The sequence below is a fragment of the Rhinopithecus roxellana genome, chromosome 4 (assembly GCF_007565055.1).
Source record: "Rhinopithecus roxellana isolate Shanxi Qingling chromosome 4, ASM756505v1, whole genome shotgun sequence".
NCBI lineage: Eukaryota > Metazoa > Chordata > Mammalia > Primates > Cercopithecidae > Rhinopithecus > Rhinopithecus roxellana.
The window spans coordinates 139,458,309-139,478,871 of record NC_044552.1 but is presented as its reverse complement, the minus strand read 5'-3'; the positions used below and the strand labels follow the sequence as shown (position 1 = coordinate 139,478,871).

The following is a 20,563-nucleotide window of genomic DNA, read 5'->3' as shown; positions in this document are numbered from 1 at the left end:
CACAAATATTGTACCCATAATATAAACGATCTGTTTTTATTATGTATAGTCTAATTTAATAGAAATATACAGTAATAAGTTTAGACAACCATCTATTCCATCAGCAAATAAACTTTGTAATGGGCCACAACAAAAACTGCATCAAAAATTTACCATGGAGATGTAAAATAAAGTATTTACCTTATAATTTTAATTATACACCAAATTTTAAAAAATGGTTACTGATGACCAGTGGGATCATTTAGGGGAGAAAAAGGAAGAACTTTCACTTTTTACTTTATGTACTTTAAATTGTTTTAATATTTTAACATATTACATATTACTTTGGTAACTGAATAAAAAGAATGTTAATCCAGCTACTTCTAAGAAAACATTATTTTCTTAAAGAGTAAAATAAATAACTCATTTTATTTTAGGTAGCCAAATCCCAAAGAGAAGAATCATCACATGTTTGAAAGACCAAAAATTTTATGCATGGCTCCTTAATGTATACAAAATACATATATTAATTAAAATGCACTGGCAATAACTGGAGAAGATACCAGCTCTTGAATTAGGTAACCAGGCATTAGTGATGAAAAAGAGAAAACCAGCCATTAGTGATGAAAAACAGAAAACCTTAACAGTGCCTCATCATAATATATCATATCTACTAAGACCTAGCTGGTAACATTTTAGACAATTGCCGGAAACACTACAGCTGACAGGAGAATTTTACTGTTCGCAGCTTCAAAAGGTGAAGAAAATGTTGGACATCAATAACAAGGGTATTCAAAATAAGTGAGGTAAATTTAGGATAAAAATGAAAGAAAGAAGAAGTCATATTTATACATTTATAGAGCTTCTGATACTGGTAGCACATAGAATAAAATCATTTCCAATCATTCACTCATTTTAAATTGTATAGATTCAACTTCATAAATGATACAACCCTAAGTAGCTACTAAGAGACACCAGTATGAGCTTCTAGTAGTTGTCTTCACAGAGGACTATTTGTGCAGTCTCTCATCTCTTTCCTTTAGGGTTTTGTTAGTAATAAATTACAATGCTGGTGGAATCACCTGTCTAAACTACCGGCAATATCTTTGTTCCACATGACAGTATGGTACAGCTATAGTTCCAACATGTAGAACACGTTGCAGTCACAAACCTAGATTCTGACTATCACTAAATCTAGCTGCCTGGAAACATGTATTAATAACTTAAATGGTTGTTTTCTAGAGAGAATAGTACTGATTTTGAACTGCTTATAAAAGAAGAAAATGTGTCCCAAAGCCTCTGTTCACCTTACCTGTAATAGGTAGCTTGAGGTAAACATGTTGCCCAATGGGCACTTGAAGATGAGTGCTTGGTGGCAGCATCAAACAGAAAAGCCTCGTATCATGAGTAACATTTTCCTTGGAAATTAACTGGCACTTTCTGTAGTACAAACCTAAAAAGTGATTCATTTTCTCTTATTGATACATAAATTAATAAGAAGTAATACTAAACCACTAAGAGAAAGCACATACTCAGCTCCTGTTTTCTAGAAAGCTTCAACTTCACTAAAATGCCCATACATTTAAAAAATTAATCAATATTTTAAGGTTAATTTTTCCATTTTATTTCCTGAGATATCTGTTGACCAAAACCTGTAAATACTTCTATAACTTGAAAGATGAACTTAATGAGTGTTATTTCCTCACATCTGTTATTATAGCATGTTAAACCATTATGCTCTAAAAAAAAAACACCTAATTTTATTTGATAATGAATAAGTTTACATTCTAAAGTCTTTTTTTAAAAATTTTTTTTTAAGAGATGGGGTTTCACTATGTTGCCCAGGCTGGTGTCGAACTTCTGGACTCAAGCAATCCACCCACCCTGGCTTCCCAAAGTGTTCAGATTACAGGCATGAGCCACTGTACATTCTAAAATCTTTTCTTACACAATAGAAAAGTCCTGAAGCTCAAGCCTTTAAGGCTTAACAACAGTAGCACTATGAAGCAATTTTAGAATATCTCTTTGACAAAGGCAAGAAGAGATACATTCTTATGTCTCTATGTTTGTGTGAATATATTTTATATATACGATTAGAGAACATTTTAACTGTCACAAAATGATTAAAATAAAAATTTTTATGCTTAAAGGTGTAGGTTTTGGTATCTGGAAAATTAATACAAGTGAAAAGTTGAAGATGGTAGGATTAGGATTTTGGTACTAATACACAAATAGATAAAACGAATCAAATATTTTTATAAATACTAGAGAAATCTGAAATTAATATCCCAAGCTCAGAAAATATTGTTTGTATACAGAGCAAATAATACCATTTGAATTAGAAGAATTTATTATAGAAGTTCTGAAATAATTAAGATTTTCACTTGTAAATTCTCTTTGAACATAAATAGCATATCAGAATAATGTGAAGATATTAACTTTTTATTTCCTCTCTCAAAATAGTATTTACAGAGATGTAAAGGAATAAACCCTAATATATTTCTTATTCTAGTTATTCTCTTTTTTTAACCCCAAAATATTCAAGTAGGTACAGAAATATTTTCTCTAGATCTTAGAAAGTGAAGAGCCAACAGCTAATAATCAACGCTTAGTGGAAAACTGAAATTCACATATAATCCTAAGAAATCATTTTAGTCACAAGTGAATCCAACTTCCCTTCTCCCTTTTGCTCCCCACAGATCAGTCACTCAATTTTCCACCTGCTATCATGGTAGCAGTAAGTATATAAGCTTAGACTACATCACTTTATGCAAAGACCCTGGAGTATCACTTGAGGTCACCTCACTCTAGTGCTAGGGCACAGGTTTGGACCAGATTATGGCTAAGAGTCTACCCTAAAGTTATCCTGGAAGGCCTAACAAGCACTGGCCTAACCAAAGGGTCAAAGGACATAGGCCCATGCACAAAGAGAAATGAAGGTGCAAATGATCTCTTTATTTCTTTCTCCAGACCCTTTCTGGAACCCACAGTAAGAATATAACTAGAGACCCACACACTATATACATATAAATATTTAACAGTTATAAATCAGACAAATAACTGTCAAAGTATGTTCTATGCTGTATCTTGAAATATACAGCTTCACAAGGTCCTAGAAGGCTAGGTTCAAATTTGGGATTCTTAAACTCCTCAGAATATCAGTGAGATGGCAGAGGAATGAGACCTGTACTCCCACTGCCTGCCCCCATTGTCTTCTCATCCTTGGCTGTCTGACTCTGAGTAGGGGCTTAAATGGGTATGGATACATTAACCCACAGGCTCAAGCTCATGCACTAGCTTTTCACATAAACAGCCCTGGCCACTCCTTGGATAGAAGTAGATTTGGGGTCGTTTGGGCAGGGAATTCCATGGTTCTAGATCCTAGAGGGTGAAGTTGAAAGAAAGAGGATGAGCTCCAGGTGGATACTTTGTGGTCTTGCAATACTCCTTACCTTGTGGGAGGGGTGTGGCTATGACTGGAGATAATCACGTGGGGCTCTCCAAGTGTGGAACCCAGGGCAGGTGCCCTTCTTGCGCAGGTCTAAGGACCACAGTGTTGTTTTCTTCTAATAAAATCTAGTGCATATCATTTTGATAACTTTACAGCTAGATGAAAATGCTCACCTTCTGGACTGACAATTTCTACTCTAGTATTTGCTAGAGAAGTTTGCTATAGTAACTATGCAACTCTCCAATGATATTTAAAACACAAGGAAATACTGGATTACAGTGATTTACTGACTTTCCTTGTTAGAGAGTTGACACAGCATTCTTGTTATTTAACACTACTGAGATAATTTCAACGTTTTACCCACAAAAGGCTGACTATAATTTCAAAAGAACATCCTAACTATAGGTTCCAAGAATTTTAAGAAGGATTTAAGAAAGTTTTCATCTTTCAATTGCATCAAGGAGAAAGATAGCACAGACAGATGGGAACTGCAGTATATAAGGAAAAAGCATAAAGCAGATGGCACTGACTACTTCAGTCTGCACAATGCCATTATTTAACTGTCGGCTTTTTGGCTTTCTAAGCACAGGTAATTATACTAAAAAATGAGAAACTGAAAATAAAGACAGTAAAACAAAACCAAGACAGAAACATTACTGCCCCAAATACCTAACTTATTTGAATTAAATACATACAATTAATATTGAGATACTCAGGGTAAGGCTGAAATACTGAGGATAATAAGACTATTTGAGCATACTTTTTTCTTAATGTTAAAAAGAAACTGTATTTTCCCTTTTAAAAAACAGCATTTCACAAGGCCAAAACAGAAAACACAGGTAAAGTCTTCAATGGGAGACAGAAGAGAAAGAGAAGACTGCACTAGGAGTCCACACTGCCTTCAACTGGCTTCTCCTTCTTGCACTTTTGAAGCACTTAGTTAGTCTTACTTTCCCTGCTGGAAACAGAAGCTTATAGAAGTTAAAAAGCTTGTCCAACATCTCAGGGCATCTAGAAAAGATGTGGGATGGAATAAGAAGTTATTAGGGTTTCTTGTCCCAACTCAGTAGGCCTTGTTTAAAAAGTTTGAGAACATGATTAGTAATTATGAGTAGCCAATCACTATAGACAAGTTGTGGATGCAATGAAAAAGCTCTCGAAGGAAATTTAAAGTCCTACTTCAGTGAGCACACGAATGTTATGGTAAGAAAGCAAAATAGCCTTATTGCTGATATGTAGAAAGTTTGAGTGGTCTGTATAGATGAAACCAGCCAGAACACTCCCTTAAGCCAAACACCTGATCCACAGCAAGGTCCTAACTCTTCAATTCTAGGAGGGCTGAGAGAGGTAAGGAAACTCTAGAAGAAAAGTCGGAAGCTAGAAGTTGGTTTATGAGGTTTAAAGAGAGAAGCTATCTTCATGACATATATCTCCACCAGAGTTCTTGGGTGACTAGGTGCATTGTCAATGAATAACAACAATTCGAAAGGAATCTTTTTTTTCCCACATAGTAAGTCTCAACAGTGGGCTTCAAATATAGAAGTTTCACCATTCTAGATGCCATTAAGAACATCTGAGATTTATGGGAGGCAGTCAAAATAGCAACATTAGCAGGAATTTGAAAGGTGATTCCAATTCCCACAGATGGCTCTGATGGGTTCAAGACTTCAGTGGAGGAAGTAACTGCAGATGTGGTGGAAATACAGCAAGAGAACTAGAATTAGAAGTGGAGCCTGAAGATGTGACTGAATTGTTGCAATCTCATGATAAAACTTGGAACACATGAGGAGTTGCTTCCTAGGGATGAGCAAAAAATGTGGGTTATTGAGATGGAATCTACTCCTGGTAAAGATGCTGTGAAATGTTGTTGAAATGACAACAGAAAATTTAGAATGATACATGAACTTAATTGATAAAACAGCAATAGAGTTTGAGAGGACTGACTCCAATTTTGAAGGCAGTTCTACTGTGAATAAAATGCTATCAGAGAATCTTTTGTGAAAGAAAGGGTAACTGATGTGGGCAAACTTTATTTTTTCTTAAGAAATTGCCACAGCTACCCCAACCTTCAGCAACCACCACCCTGATAAGTCACCAATCATCAGCATCGAGGCAAGACTCTCCACCAGCAAAAAGATTATGATTCACTGAGGACTCAGATGATTGTTAGCATTTTTTAGCAATATATTGTTTTTTAAATTAAGATGTGTAAGTTGTTGTTTAGACATAATGCTATTAAATACCTAACAGACTAAAGTATAATGTAAATATAACTTTTACATGCACTGGGAAACCAAAAAAAATGGTGTGACTTGCTTTATTGTGATACTCCATTGCGATTGTCTGGAACCCAACCCACAACATCTCCAACATATGTCTGTAAGTGGCTGTTCACATATCAAAATTGTGAGACCTTTTTTTTTTTTAATCTTGTTTCCTAAGACAATTGACTGGGTTATTTGTTGGCAAATCTTTAAAATTACCTTTGTTTGGTGATCCAAGACTCCACATTAAAGACAATTATCAATTAAGATAAAATGCTAATGTTACCTTGTGTATAGAAATAGCAATTCAATTATCTATCGATTTCTGACCCTTATTAGAGAAGTTCCTCAGCCATTTCTTTCTCTATTGCTTTCTCTCCCCCTGCCTCTTTCTCCCACATAACCCCCACAGCTACTCACTCATAATCTTCATTTCCGGGAAGAAAAAAATTAATTGGAAGCATCACACTTATAAATTATATTGGTTCAATTCATACAATTTAAAATATTGACCTACTACATTTGGACTGAAGGTAAAAATGAAAGTTTCTCTTCTCTGGTTGATGTTCTTTCTGATATATGAATCCTTCATGTAAGTATCTTCTAGATTTGACATGAGAAAACATTATATTAAAAGTTTTTCAACTTATATGCTTGTTTTCAAACAAATTCTTTTAGCTAAGAAAGTAGTAAGACACAGCCAGCATGCTATTGTCATGAAGTCAATAATTACAGCAATACATATTGAAAATCTAGGAACCACATAATTGGCTATAAATCTTTAAGGCATTCTTTCCCCATTTCTAGTTTCTCTCAGGTTTGTCAAAGATCAGATGGCTATAGATGTGTGGTATTATTTCTGAGGACTCTGTTCTGTTCCACTGGTCTATATCTCTGTTTTGGTACCAGTTCCCTATTTAATAAATGGTGCTGGGAAAATTGGCTAGCCATAAGTAGAAAGCTGAAACTGGATCCTTTCCTTACTCCTTATACGAAAATTATTTCAAGATGGATTAGAGACTTAAATGTTAGACCTAATACCATAAAAACCCTAGAAGAAAACCTAGGTAGTACCATTCAGGACATAGGCATGGGCAAGGACTTCATGTCTAAAACACCAAAAGCAACGGCAGCAAAAGCCAAAATTGACAAATGGGATCTCATTAAACTAAAGAGCTTCTGCACAGCAAAAGAAACTACCATCAGAGTGAACAGGCAACCTACAGAATGGGAGAACATTTTTGCAATCTACTCATCTGACAAAGGGCTAATATCCAGAATCTACAAAAAACTCAAAGAAATATACAAGAAAAAAACAAACAACCCCATCAAAAAGTGGGCAAAGGATATGAACCGACATTTCTCAAAAGAAGACATTCATACAGCCAACAGACACATGAAAAAATGCTCATCATCACTCGCCATCAGAGAAATGCAAATCAAAACCACAATGAGATACCATCTCACACCAGTTAGAATGGTGATCATTAGAAGTCAGGAAACAACAGGTCTGGAGAGGATGTGGAGAAATAGGAACACTTTTACACTGTTGGTGGGATTGTAAACTAGTTCAACCATTATGGAAAACAGTATGGCGATTCCTCAAGGATCTAGAACTAGATGTACCATAAGATCCAGCCATCCCACTACTGGGTATATACCCAAAGGATTATAAATCATGCTGCTATAAAGACACATGCACACGTATGTTTATTGCGGCACTATTCACAATAGCAAAGACTTGGAATCAACCCAAATGTCCATCTGTGACAGACTGGATTAAGAAAATGTGGCACATATACACCATGGAATATTATGCAGCCATAAAAAAGGATGAGTTTGCGTCCTTTGTAGGGACATGGATGCAGCTGGAAACCATCATTCTTAGCAAACTATCACAAGAACAGAAACCCAAACATCGCATGTTCTCACTCATAGGTGGGAACTGAACAATGACATCACTTGGACTCGGGAAGGGGAACATCACACACTGGGGCCTATCATGGGGAAGGGGGGGGGGGGAGGGATTGCATTGGGAGTTATACCTGATATAAATGACGAATTGATGGGTGCTGACGAGTTGATGGGTGCAGCACACCAACATGGCACAAGTATACATATGTAACAAACCTGCACGTTATGCACATGTACCCTAGAACTTAAAGTATAATTAAAAAAAAAAAAATTCTTTAAAATAAATAAATAAATAAATAAATCTTTAAGGCTACTCAAAGCAAGTTAATTATGATACTTTGCTGATGTAATCATTTGGCTTTGTTAGTGAATAAAATAACCTACAGTTTTTGTCATGATTTAAGGAGAAGAAAGGAGAAAGATGAAATTATCTTCGTTAATGCAGTGAAATAAACAAAAATATCTCCTAAACTCCAAGTCATTTTCCAAAGTGGAAAACCTTCACTGAAAAACACATTACAGCTCCAATTTCAACCAACAAAGCTAAACCTTTCTTTTTTTATGGTGGTTCAGGATTCAAGGAAAAATTTACAGCAGAAATAAAAGAATTAATGGAAAGCCTCAAGACATTACAGAGAATATCCGAATGATGGTTGTTCTAACTAGTTATTTCCAAATGGAGGTCAGCCCAGGTTCTCAGTATCATTTATTTCTTCGACTTGGCTTTTACCTGGTTTGCTATGATTTTTCAATCACTAGATAAGAAAGATAATTTCAGGGAAAGAGATTTCACCCTAAAAATACCTTTTCATTTCCATTGTCCCTTATCTATTCTTTTCTGATCTGCTATATCACACTATCATTTCTCTATGTCCTCTCTCCTTACCTAATACCAAAAAATTCAGACCTCTTGCTCTGGTAAAATTAACCCACTAGAACTTTCCTACATGCCACTTACATTTTTCTCTCTCTACATCCAACAAAATGCCTGGCATAATATGCAACCAGTAATGACCTGTAGCTCTACCTGGAAAGTCCAAAATAGTTTTTGTTTCGTTTTTTTCTGAAAGCCATGGACCTCACTTTGAAAATACGACTTCAAATTCACTTCCTTGAGGCAGTCATTCAAGGCCAAATTCATCTGTGTCTATTCACTTGGGGCTACCACAAAACATGTTTAGTTTGTACTGTATAACTTGTCCTTGTCAGCCTATTTCCTTATAAAAGTGTTCTTCAATTTCATGTTTGCTTATTTTCTATCTTCCACCTGGGAAACTAAATTTCCCATACTCTTTGTTTCATTCCACAGTGCCTAAAACAGTCTTCCACACACAAGATGTACTCAAAATAAGGCTGCCTCATACTTTTCTGAAAATTATCTACAAATATATTTTCATAAGTGTGAATTAAAAAGAAATACTGGTCTGGGTCCCTGGTTCCTGACACAGAACTCCTAAAATCCTGTAAACAGAGATACTAAAAGAATCTTCTGTTCTAATATTTGGTCTTTAACCCTGGTTCCTGACACTGAGCTCCTAAAACTTTTTGTAATTTCCTAAGTACTATAAGTGTCTTAACAGAATTCCTAAATCCCTGCAATTTCCTGGGTGATAGGAGCATCTTTCGTTCTAATGGGGAGACTTCTGATAGGCTCCCGGATAGCCTCAAGATGGGACCTGTCTGCCTGGGAAACCAACCATGTGATTAAAGGATTGGAACCTGCAGCCCCCTTCCTAGACCTCTGAGGACAGGGCAGGCTGAAAGTTAAGCTGCTCACCAATGGTCAATGATGTAGTCAATCACACCTACATAATAAAACCCCCATAAAAACCCAAAATGATACGTTTTGAAAAGCTTGTGGAAAGCTGAACACATGAAAATGTTTGGAGGATGATGCAATCACTGAGGTCATGGAAGCTCTGTGCCCCTTTTCACATATTTGCCCTATGCATTTCTTCCATCCAGTTATTTACCTGTATCCTTTGTAATATCCTTTATAGTAAAATGATAAACTTACACGTTTCCCTGAGTTTTGTGAGCCATCCTAGCAAATTTTTGAACCCAAGAAGGAGGTTGTGACAACACTGATTTATAGGTGGCTGGTCAAAAGCATAGGTCACAACCTGGAATTTGCAACTGGCATGTGTAGTAGGGGGCAGTCTTGTGGGACTAAGCCCTTAACCTGTGGGGTCTGCCCTAAACTCCAGGATGTATCAGACTTGAGTTAAATTGTAGGACAGACAGTTGGAGTTGCTGTAGAATTGGTTGTTGGTGAGAAGAAATTTCACATTGTAGTATTCTGAGTGGAGCAGTAAGACTAGGAAAAAGTTTGTTTTTTCCTATCTCATGCAACGAATTATATACGATAATTTTATATATTTAAAGAAGATAAACTGAATACATGCAGTTAGTTCCTTCTGAATTCCCTAAAATAACAACAAAAAGGGTTTTTGCATGTGTGTTTGATTTTTAAGGCATAAGCCCACACAGACAGAAAGAATGGAAATCAGAGACAAAGGCAACAAACTTTAGGAGCTGACAAGGCAGAGAGAAGACTGGTAAATGACTCAACAGACTGAAGACAGCTGAATGCTAAGCCAGAAGTGTAGAAAGCCAAGAACCAACACGCTGATAATACAAAATTCCTTTAAGGCTCAGAAACTGGCAGGACTAAGTATCTCTGGCATCAGAGTCAAGAATTAAAATTACTTTCTCAATACAAGTTCATTTAAGAAGCTTGGATAGGTCTTCCCATCCCCTTGAAGTCCTCCCTACTTAGCACAGTCACATGACTGACCCTTCCCCACATCAGCAAAATATAAGAAGTTTGTGCTCTAGAGGGTAAACAAGGGGTATCTGGATTGGGTCTATGCTATAGACTGAATTGTGTCCCCTCGCCAAATACATATGTTGAAATCATAACCCCCAATACCTCAGAATGTGACGATATTTGGAAATGGGGTCTTCATTTAAAAGGTAATTAAGTTGGTTCTAATTCATTGTGACTGGTATTTTTATAAAGAGAGGATATTAGGACACAGACACACAGGAAGGAAGACCACCTAAAGAAACAGGAAAAAAGGAGGCCATCTACAAACTAAGGGAAGAAGTCTCAGAAGAGACTAACTCTGCCAAAGACATTCAGTCTGTAGTAGTTTGTTACTGCAGTCCTAGCAAACTAATACCATGTTCTAAGAAAAAAAAAAAAAGAAAATTAAGTGACGCTTACAGATATACCAGAAGCTAGGCCCAGCCTTCTTTCCCACATGGCTTCTGAAATGCTGGGTACAAGGTAGGAGATTGTTCACTCTAGGGACTCTTGGCATTGGACTTTTCCCAAAGAAATGTTCCAGCCATATAGTGAATATAACCGTTGACAAGCCACACCCACATGCACAGTTTCCAATTAGTTTTACAGTCCTACCCTGAAATATGAGCAGATAGTAAAAGATTAGGAAACATTCAAAGAAAGCATTTAATATTAAAGACACCATAACAAACAAAAAACAATGAACCTGAGGGACACAGAAGTTATACAGTGAGAAGAAAACATTACCAGTCATTCTGTAAAAGATAAGCTAATAAGAATAGGATGCTAAAACAAAGGAAAAGAAATCAAAGGAGTTACAGAAGTTAAAAATATGAGTAGAAATGAGTAACTCAATAGAAGAGCTAGAAGACACAGCTGAAGACATCTCCCAGAAAGTAGAACAAAAGGACAAAACTGAAAATAAGAGAGAAAAGATAAGATAATTAGAAGACTAGTTAAGGAAGTTCAATATGTAGAAAGTAAAACAGACCATGGGGAGAAGTAAAACCAATAATAGTTTCCAAGAACTGAAGGTCATACGTTTCCATATTGAAAAGATTAGTACAAAAAATGTATGCCCAGTAAGAAGGATAAAGAATCATCTATGTTCTGGCACATCATTGTGAAAGTCCAAAACACTTAGAACAAGGAGTAAATACTACCAATTTCCAAAGAGAAAATATAGGATATGTTCATTTTGCAAAATATCATCAAGTAGAGCACTTCTAATATGCACCCTTTTCTATATATACGTTAAACTTAGGTAAAAAGCTTTTTAAAAATGAAAAGAAATAAATGGTACCATCTTTTAGAAAAGATATGGTTTGGATCTGTGTCCCCATTCAAATTTTAGGTTGAATTGTAATCCCCAGTGTTGGAGGCAGGGCCTAGTTGGAGGTGACTGGAGCATGGGGGCAGATCCTTCATGAATGGTTTAGGAACACCCTCTTAGTGGTGTCCTCATGACAGAGTTCACACAAGATCTGGTTGTTTAAAAGTGTGTAGCACGTCCCCCATCTCTCTCCTCTTCCTTGTAAGAGCCATGTAAGATGTGCCTGTTTTCCCTTCACCTTCTGCTATGATTGTAAGTTTCCTGAGTCCTTCCCAGAAACCAGGCAAATGCCAGCACCATGCTTCCTGTACAGCCTGTGGAACTGTGAGCCAATTAACCTCTTTTCTTTATAAATTATCCAGTCTCAGGCATTTCTTTAAAGCAATGGGAAAAGAGACTAATACAAGAAGTAAACTGAGAAACTAGTTTAATTAAGAAGAAAAATAGTAAACATATCTTCCTCAATAGGAAAAATTTCAAGCAGACATACAAAGCATAAACTTAAACTTGTTTTTGTATCTTTTACAAAAGGGGACCTGAAAGAGTAAATGGTTGATCAACAGTCTAAGCACAAGTGGGCTTCTCCATTCAGGTATCATTATGTAATGACTTTACTACGCCTACACATTAGATAGTAGAGTCTGAAATTTACTTCTATGGGAAAAAAAAGCAGGACAACAGACACAATGTCCCTTTCCAACTTCCTAGAGGTAGATACAAGGGTCCTTCAGCTCATTTCAAAGCAGCCTTCCAAACTCTGGTACACCTGTACAACAATTTCATGAATGTGAAATTAACATAACAAAAGAACACAGCATACCTGTATCTTTCCTTGGAATAAGTGAATTATGATTCTCCAGGGGATGGCCAAGAAAGTCCCAAGAAGTATTCTCTTTTTTTTTTAGAACAATCTCTATTTTTCCCACACTCTCAACAACCCGCACTGAAAAGAAGATAAATTCCATTTGTATTCATCGATACTAAATATAAGATTTTATTTTAAAATCAGTATTTCTCAAATAGTACAAGTGTCCTGATCTAATATGAATGGTACTGATTATCAATGGGATAAATAAGATTCTGTTTACATATTCAATCACAATCATAATTGTTTATGCTTTATATGCTTTAATTTACTTTATTAATAGATTCAGATTAACTTCTTTCAAACTAATTTATTAAGGGTCAAACTACTATGTGTTGCTGGTTTTCATACAAGCTCAAATATAGCCATGGCAACTAACTGACATAAAGCTTAAAAAAATAAAAAAATTTAAAAAATTAAAAAAAAAAAAGCTGAGATGTACAAATTAGTATCGAATGCCCCCACAAAAGGATTCTTATGAGTAAATTCAGTAGACTAATACTGAGTCTAATAAACACAAGAAGAGCCTCATGAGAATGAGGTCCTAGTAAATACTGAGTAAATTGATAAAGTGCATGTGAATCTTTAATAAAAATATTTTAGATTACCTTTTTATTTATTGAATAATTAAAATGTTTATAATATATGGGTATAATAATAAAATACATGCTTTCATATGCTGATTTAAATTTTATGAATTGAACATGCTTTTAAAGATTTAAAGCATATTTAATTTTTCTTCAGAAACAATGTTCTGCTCTCCCCCACTGTGAACACAAAACCCAGTAACAATTTAACAACTTTTAAAGATAGATGGGTCAAATGAATTCAATTTGATGAGCACTGATTTGAAGCTTAACCAAAATAAAAACATGGTCTTTGTCTTTAAAGAGCCTGATTTATATAACTTACAGAGCCTATAATGATATATGGAAAAGAGGAAACATTGGACCAGCATAAGGTACCATGACAGTACTTGAAAACAAGAAAACACCATTCTATGATGAGTCTTCTATTATTAAATAGCTGTGTAAAACCTACGCTGCATGTTTATATGTAGCAATATTCATAATTTAGTATGCTCTTTATTAAACATTTAAATATATAGATGAAGGAAAAATTTTGCTAATATAGTATATTTCTTTTTTCTTTTTTTTTTGAGATGGAGTCTCGCTCTCGCCCAGGCTGGAGTGCAGTGGCACAATCTCTGCTTACTGCAAGCTCTGCCTCCTGGGTTCACACCATTCTCCTGCCTCAGCCTCCTGAGTAGCTGGGGCCACAGGCGCCTGCCACCACGCCCAGCTAATTTTTTGTATTTTTAGTAGAGACGGGGTTTCACCGTGTTAGCCAGGATGGTCTCGATCTCCTGACCTCGTGATCCTTGGCCATATAGTATATTTCTACAAGCTGCATGTCAGGAGTAGGGCAGATATGAGGAAAGAAGAATAAAAAGGAGACAGAATGTGTTTTTTTTGTTTTGTTTTGTTTTTGTTTTTTTTTAAGGAGGAAAAAAAAGAAAGGTTAAAGAGATAAAAAAGAATAAGCGGGGCCAGCCAGGGCAACATGGTGAAACCCCATCTCTACAAAAAAAAATTAGGCAGCTGTGGTGGTGTGTGTGCACTGTGATCTCAACTACTCAGGAGGCTGAGGTGGGAGGATCACTTGAGCCTGGGAGGCAGAGGTTGCAGTGAGCCAAGATCGCACTGTTGTTGTCCAACCTGGGTTACAAAGTGAGACCCTGTCTCGCACACAAAAAAGGAATAAGGGGGAAGAAAAAATAGGAAAAAACCTGAAACCAGAGGGAGGGGAATATTTAAAAATTAATGTACTTGTATCTGTACAACAAACCCCCATGACACACATTTACCTATGTAACAAACTTGCACATCCTGCACATATATCCCAGAACTTAAAAGTTTTAAAAAAAAGAGAAAACATCATATCTTTGTTTTGCAACATGAAAATACACATATGAAAAATGAAACACATGCTGATTTTTCAATTTTTTCTTCTCTCTCTCTTTCTCTCTGTAGGTATGTGTATATGTACATATATACATAATTTTTGGTTTTTGGTAGCTTACCAGAAAAATCTTCCTGAACCTCATGGCTTAGCCCTAGGACAGACAAATTTATTTAGTTAAAACAGAACTTCAATTCATACAGTTTTTGAACACCATATGTCATTTAAATGGCTCTTTTATGAATTATTTCAAATCCCTCAAGACAAATAAAACATGTTCTGAGAGACCCAAACAAAGAAATTGTACACAATCAAAATGAAGACTCAAATTATTTAAATATATATATTCTCAATTGTTTCATTTTTCTCCCTTTTAACTAAAGAGCAAATACTCAATTGCCCACAAGTGGGTAACCCACACTAGTCCAAGCATGGATGGTTCCAGACTGAGAATCCTACAAACCAAGAGAGGAGCAGGCTAGGGAGAGGCAGCACCTAAAGCACGCAAGCCCCAGTGTATGTGTGTGTGTGTGTGTGTGTGTGTGTGTGTGTGTGTGTGTGTGTGTGTACACAGGCCAGGTCTGGGGCTAGCTTACCTTTTCTTATTGTTCTCCAAAGTTGACTATCCATTCAGTTATTGAAAAAAATCTTACTGAGCATCTACATGTGACAGGTATTTTCTAGGTATTATGGACACAACAGTTAATAAGACAGAAAAATTTCTGCCCCTATGGAACGTATATTCCAGAAGGGGGAGATGCAAGAAATATGCTTACAAATGTCTGCTATACATTTCACTGTGTTCATACGGTTATCTAGAATTTACAATTTTGCATTATTTCAGTCCTTTCAATGCAATATTGGCACCCGAGAGTTTCATATTTTTAACTGTGGAATTTTTAGTTTTTTAAAATATGTGTGCTAGTGTAGGGTTCCCTGGTTTCTACCACTTTTTTCTCTGTCCTGATAAAAAAAATACAAAGTTGGTCTTTAGCCATGAAGGGATGGACAGCTAGAAGATACAATACAAATTTGTAGTCCAGGCTGCTTTGCTGCAGTCACTGACTTCCTGTGGCAGAGCTGGTAAGGAACAGGCCAGTGGAACGGGCCATCTAGCAAAGGACAGTCAGTAGGACATGCAACCAATGAGTCTTGGAAGACTTCTTGTAGGTGTCAAGTATGAGAGATTTTACAAAGCTGGGCCAACAAATATTTTATATTATTGATTTTGATTGCATCTAATTGCTTAAACTTGGAAAGGTGAGGTCACACCGCCACTGCTAGTACTTTTATTAGTGTAAAGAAATTACAGGAAAAAAACTGATCAAAAATGACTAACCAAAATGATAACAGCAGATAAAATATTACAGTTACCTAGACTGTAGACCAAATTATAGCCATATTTAAAGAAAACCAGAGCTCTTTCCATTAATAATAATAAAGTACTCACCAATATGTATAAGATATAAACAATCCTTAATAATTGTTTCTGCTCTAAAGGAATCATCCTGATGATCAACTATTATTGAGTCTAAATTGATATCCTTAAACAGAAAGAAAAAATAGAAAGATTAGAAAGCAAAAATTTCCCCCAAACTTCTACAACTATACTTTTAAGATGCTCTGTGGTAGTTCATATGGTGCTTCTTTATTGAACCTCCAAGCTAAACAAATGTGACTACTGTTTTTCTCCCTTACAATGCAGTTCTTCTCCTTCAATGGACATATCAAAATTTCAATTACTACCTATTTGTCTCTGTTTAATATCTACCTTATCCATTCATCTCTAAGCTCTAAGGTTAAAGGACCATCTTTAGAACACTGTTTGGTATCTAGCAGGTGCTCAATAAATATTTTTTGAATAAGCAATATGGAATCCCCCCACCCCCTAGAAAATAACAATCTGAGCAGAAACCAACATATTTTTGTTCATCTTTATCTCTTCTATAAAGTATGATCCTGGGCAAATTACAGAACCTCTTGACCTTAGCTTATTAAAAAAAATCAATTCACTAACATATTTTTAGGTGTCTCTAACTTCTACATAGCCTTGGTGTAAGCTATGTATTATTTATATTATTCACTGAATACATTATTCCACAAGGAAACCTTTTCTTTTCCCTTAGCCATCCATCCTCTCTGTCCCATTGATATTACCAATGCAAGTGGACCTTCCTAGAGCCTGTGCTCTGGGTTTTGAACTGTGTGATGAAAAGACAATATCAAGAGAGAGTGGAAAACAGGGTAAGTAGTGCCTCTGGCCCTCTTGGCTCTTTCCAGGCAGAGGCTGGTCAATCCTGCAGAATGGCCAAATCATGCTACAAGAGTCAAAAGAACCCACTGGTTCAGACATGGTTCTGCTACTATAGAAGTAGCATGAATTCTCAAAAATTCCTAGCTGCCAGAACTTGTCTTTAAATCTACATATCCCTCAAAGTGTGGGAACCTCAACAGTTGCTGGAGGATGTGCTTGGAGATATTTTAAATTGTCTGCATATTTATCTGATTTTCCAGCTGGACTGGAAGCCTTTTTGAAAGTCAGGTCTCTAAGTATCTGGTCTATCATTAGATCCCTGATATCTAAGGCTGTGTTCTACACGAAACAGGTTATAAATACTTAGCGAATGAACTATCTCCCTAACTTTAGTTTCAATGGTGAATGAATTACCTCCCTAACTTCAGTTTCAAATGGGGATCCGAACACCATTAGTGGTTTAAACATACTAAGCCACAGCCACAGCAAAATACCTTCTCCAATCCCAGTTTATGTCTAGGAAATTTGTTCTTATGGTGAAGTTAACTGAGATTCATTTTTTGTTATCCACACTTTACACACACACACACACACACTCACACACAGAAAAACACATAAAATACTTCCTACTCCGATTTTTAAGAGGCTATAGGAATGGCTGTTAAGAGCAGATGCTCTGGAACCAGACTGCCTGAGTTCCAAATGCCAGATTTGCCACTCACATGGGTGAATTACTTAATCTTTTATTTGTTTCCTCTTCTGTACAAAAGGGATAACAATACTATCTACCTCAAAGAATTGTAATGAGAAGTAAATAATATAAAAAAGTGTTTACAAAAACACCTGGTACATAAAATTAACATTTATTATTTACTTCTTTTCTGATTTAAAAGACATATTTACCTTCTGTTTAGTATATATGGCAATGGTGACTAAAGAGTTTGTTTGAAACCAATCATAGCTGCAAAATATAAAGAAAAGGATGAATAATTATATTGACAATCATGTGCATTAACACATATTAATCATTAAATGTTTAAAATTTATAGTGAGACATATCTGTATTTCTCTAGGTTAAGCTTTTTTTCTAAATAAACAGTGGTCTCACCATGTTACATTCTTCATTATACAGCTGACAACTATTTCTAAATTTAAAATATCTATACGTCCATGTATTCCCACTGGAATAAAAACAAAATATCCTCAACAAGACACTTTTTATAAAGGTTACACATCTCTTTACTAAAATCTTCTTTTATCAGAGCAAAATCAAAACAACATATTTTGTTAAAGAGCATGAAAAAACGTACCTGTTTATTATCTTCATTTCTCCCTGTCACAAATATATTAGTACTGAAGAAATGAACTCATCAAGGTTGTTTAATGGGTCCACAGTAACACTTAAAGTAAAACTAAGTCTTCTGTTTAGTTATAGCTATTGATCAAATTGATCCTCTTTTTGGACTTATCACCTATATAGGCGAATCTACAGGGAGCATCCTTAGTCCCTAATTTAAAATTTTATATCAAATAATTTAACAAATATAGCAGGATGTTGACATTAGAATAACACAGACTGGTGGTGTGGAGAAAAGGCATAAGAGAAGGAACTACAGAGAACACACCTGAAGGCATTTTAAGTGTCATTAACAAAATATATGTGTATTGCTTAAGTTACTATTAACTGTTTAAGACAACTGTTGGGCAATACATTCTGAAAAATTCCCATTAAAAATTGATAAAAATGAACTAGATATATAAAAAAGAATATTTAAATACATTATGGCATGGTCATATGATGGAATGAAGAGAAAAAATGCTTTCACAGAATATTTAATGGCATAGAAAAATGCTCATAGAATATACTGTCATATCAATATTATAAAAATAGAATAATATGGAAGTAGGTATTATATTAATCTAATTGGAAAATATAAATAATAGCATATAACTAAGAATGGTGAGATTAAACTGATTTTATCACTTCCTTTTGTATTTCTCTATATTTTCTAAGTTTCCTACCATTAATGTATTTTTTTATAATCAGAAAAATATTTTAAAATAGTTTTTTAAAGTACTGGTGTTTAAAATGGATCAAACTTTAGTTATATTTAAAATTCACATTTATGGAACAGCTCATTCTCCAACAACATCTCCAACGTCTAATAAACAGCTCATTCTCCAACAACATTACAGTTCTCATGTCAAAGATGCATGACTAACAGTAAGCAATAAACCCAGAGCTACTTTATTTTTTAAATGTGTACATTTTTGTATATAATTGATTTAACTTTGAAAATTTTCAATAAGAATGCATACCTTGGATAACTAGGACCTTCTTTGGCAAGTGTATCTGGAACTTGGCTCTTGGGAAGCATGCCTTTACAAAGAAAGATAGCTATAGTTCATCTACAAAGTATTTTTAATATTTTGTCTTTTTAGTTAACATCTTATTGAAATATCACATATATTCATAGAAGGATACAAATCACAAATGTACTACTCAATATATTTTCACTTGATCTTTGCCAGAAGGCTCAGATAAAGCAAAACATACCCTTGCAGTCAGCCCTCTCTTCACGCTCCCTTTTCAGTCACCACCCCTGCCTCAAGAGTAACATGTATTCTGACTACTAACACCATGGTTAGTATTTGCCTGTGTTTGATCTTTATATAAGTAGAATGATATGTTCTCTTTTAGTCTGGCTTTTTGTCCAATATTCCAGACATTACAGTTCTTATGTGAAATAAGCATGATTGATAATAAGCAATAAATCAAATCTAGGCTTTCCGAAATTTTATCCATGCTACTGAATTCATCAGTAGCTTGGTCCTTATTGTAACTGAGTAGTAATACATTATATGAATAATTCACAATTTATTCATTCTTCTGTTGATAAACATTCAGGTTGTTTCCAGTTTGGAGCTATTATACACAGTGTTGATATAAATATTCTTTTACAGGTACATGTATATTCTTAAAGAACACATATCTACACTTTTGGTTACTATGAAGGGTGTTTGTATGTTTAGCTTTAGAAGATACTACTGAGCAGCTTTTCAAAGTGGTTGTACCAGCTGCTCCACAATCTCACCAACATGTGGTTTCTATCTTTTCCCTTTTACTCACTCTTGTGGGTATGTATCCTTGTGGGTATGCACACCTACAAAATGCATCTTGGGTGTATGATGCAGTTTAAAAGTCCATTAAAGCTATGGTTTTTAAGTCATTTCAGAAAACTGAGACATGGAAGAACTCAAGATATTGCAAACATTATTTCCCTCCTACAACAGGAGTGCATTGTTTGTATATAGTAAGATTTAGTTTGGAAAAAAGAAGTACTGCTGCTACCTGACTTTTGAAAATCATTGCATCAATTATATTACTATTTCTCAAACTATACAGGAACAAAAATTAATGGTTAGTATCTGCTAAATCTTGGGTGCACAAATTAGAAATCACAGTATTTTATATAAATTTAAGAGTTGCAAGATACCTTTGGGACAAGACAGTTTAGAGATTTTCAAGATTCTTTTTAGACACAAACCTTCAAGACAAGCTCAAGTGCAAGCAAGATGTAAAACAGTCATATTTTTCTGAACCGGCTGATGGTGAGCCCTGAGTCCAGGCCTCACTCATTCAGCTTCCATTTCTTCCCACATAACTCTGCAGAATACTATTTTCAGATAAACAGGAAGCCTCAGAGATGTAACAACAAGGTCAGAGTTGTC

At 35.3% G+C, this 20,563-nt stretch overlaps 1 protein-coding gene across 3 annotated transcripts in view; it reads right to left on the bottom strand.

Annotated features, from left to right (window-relative positions):
• The window catches only part of LOC104678634 (cytochrome b5 reductase 4), a 107,353-nt gene that overhangs the window by 24,671 nt on the left and 62,119 nt on the right, over positions 1–20,563 (bottom strand). For 2 of the 3 annotated variants that reach the window (XM_010383960.2, XM_010383961.2), the window contains exons 6-11: positions 19,151–19,211; positions 17,735–17,792; positions 16,028–16,121; positions 14,699–14,731; positions 12,571–12,693; positions 1,292–1,432 (exon numbers count right to left, since the gene is read on the bottom strand). In XM_010383960.2, the coding sequence (XP_010382262.1) occupies positions 1,292–1,432; positions 12,571–12,693; positions 14,699–14,731; positions 16,028–16,121; positions 17,735–17,792; positions 19,151–19,211 (510 nt within the window). The remainder of the gene's footprint in view (positions 1–1,291; positions 1,433–12,570; positions 12,694–14,698; positions 14,732–16,027; positions 16,122–17,734; positions 17,793–19,150; positions 19,212–20,563) is intronic. The other variant, XM_030929195.1, reaches the window with a different exon arrangement.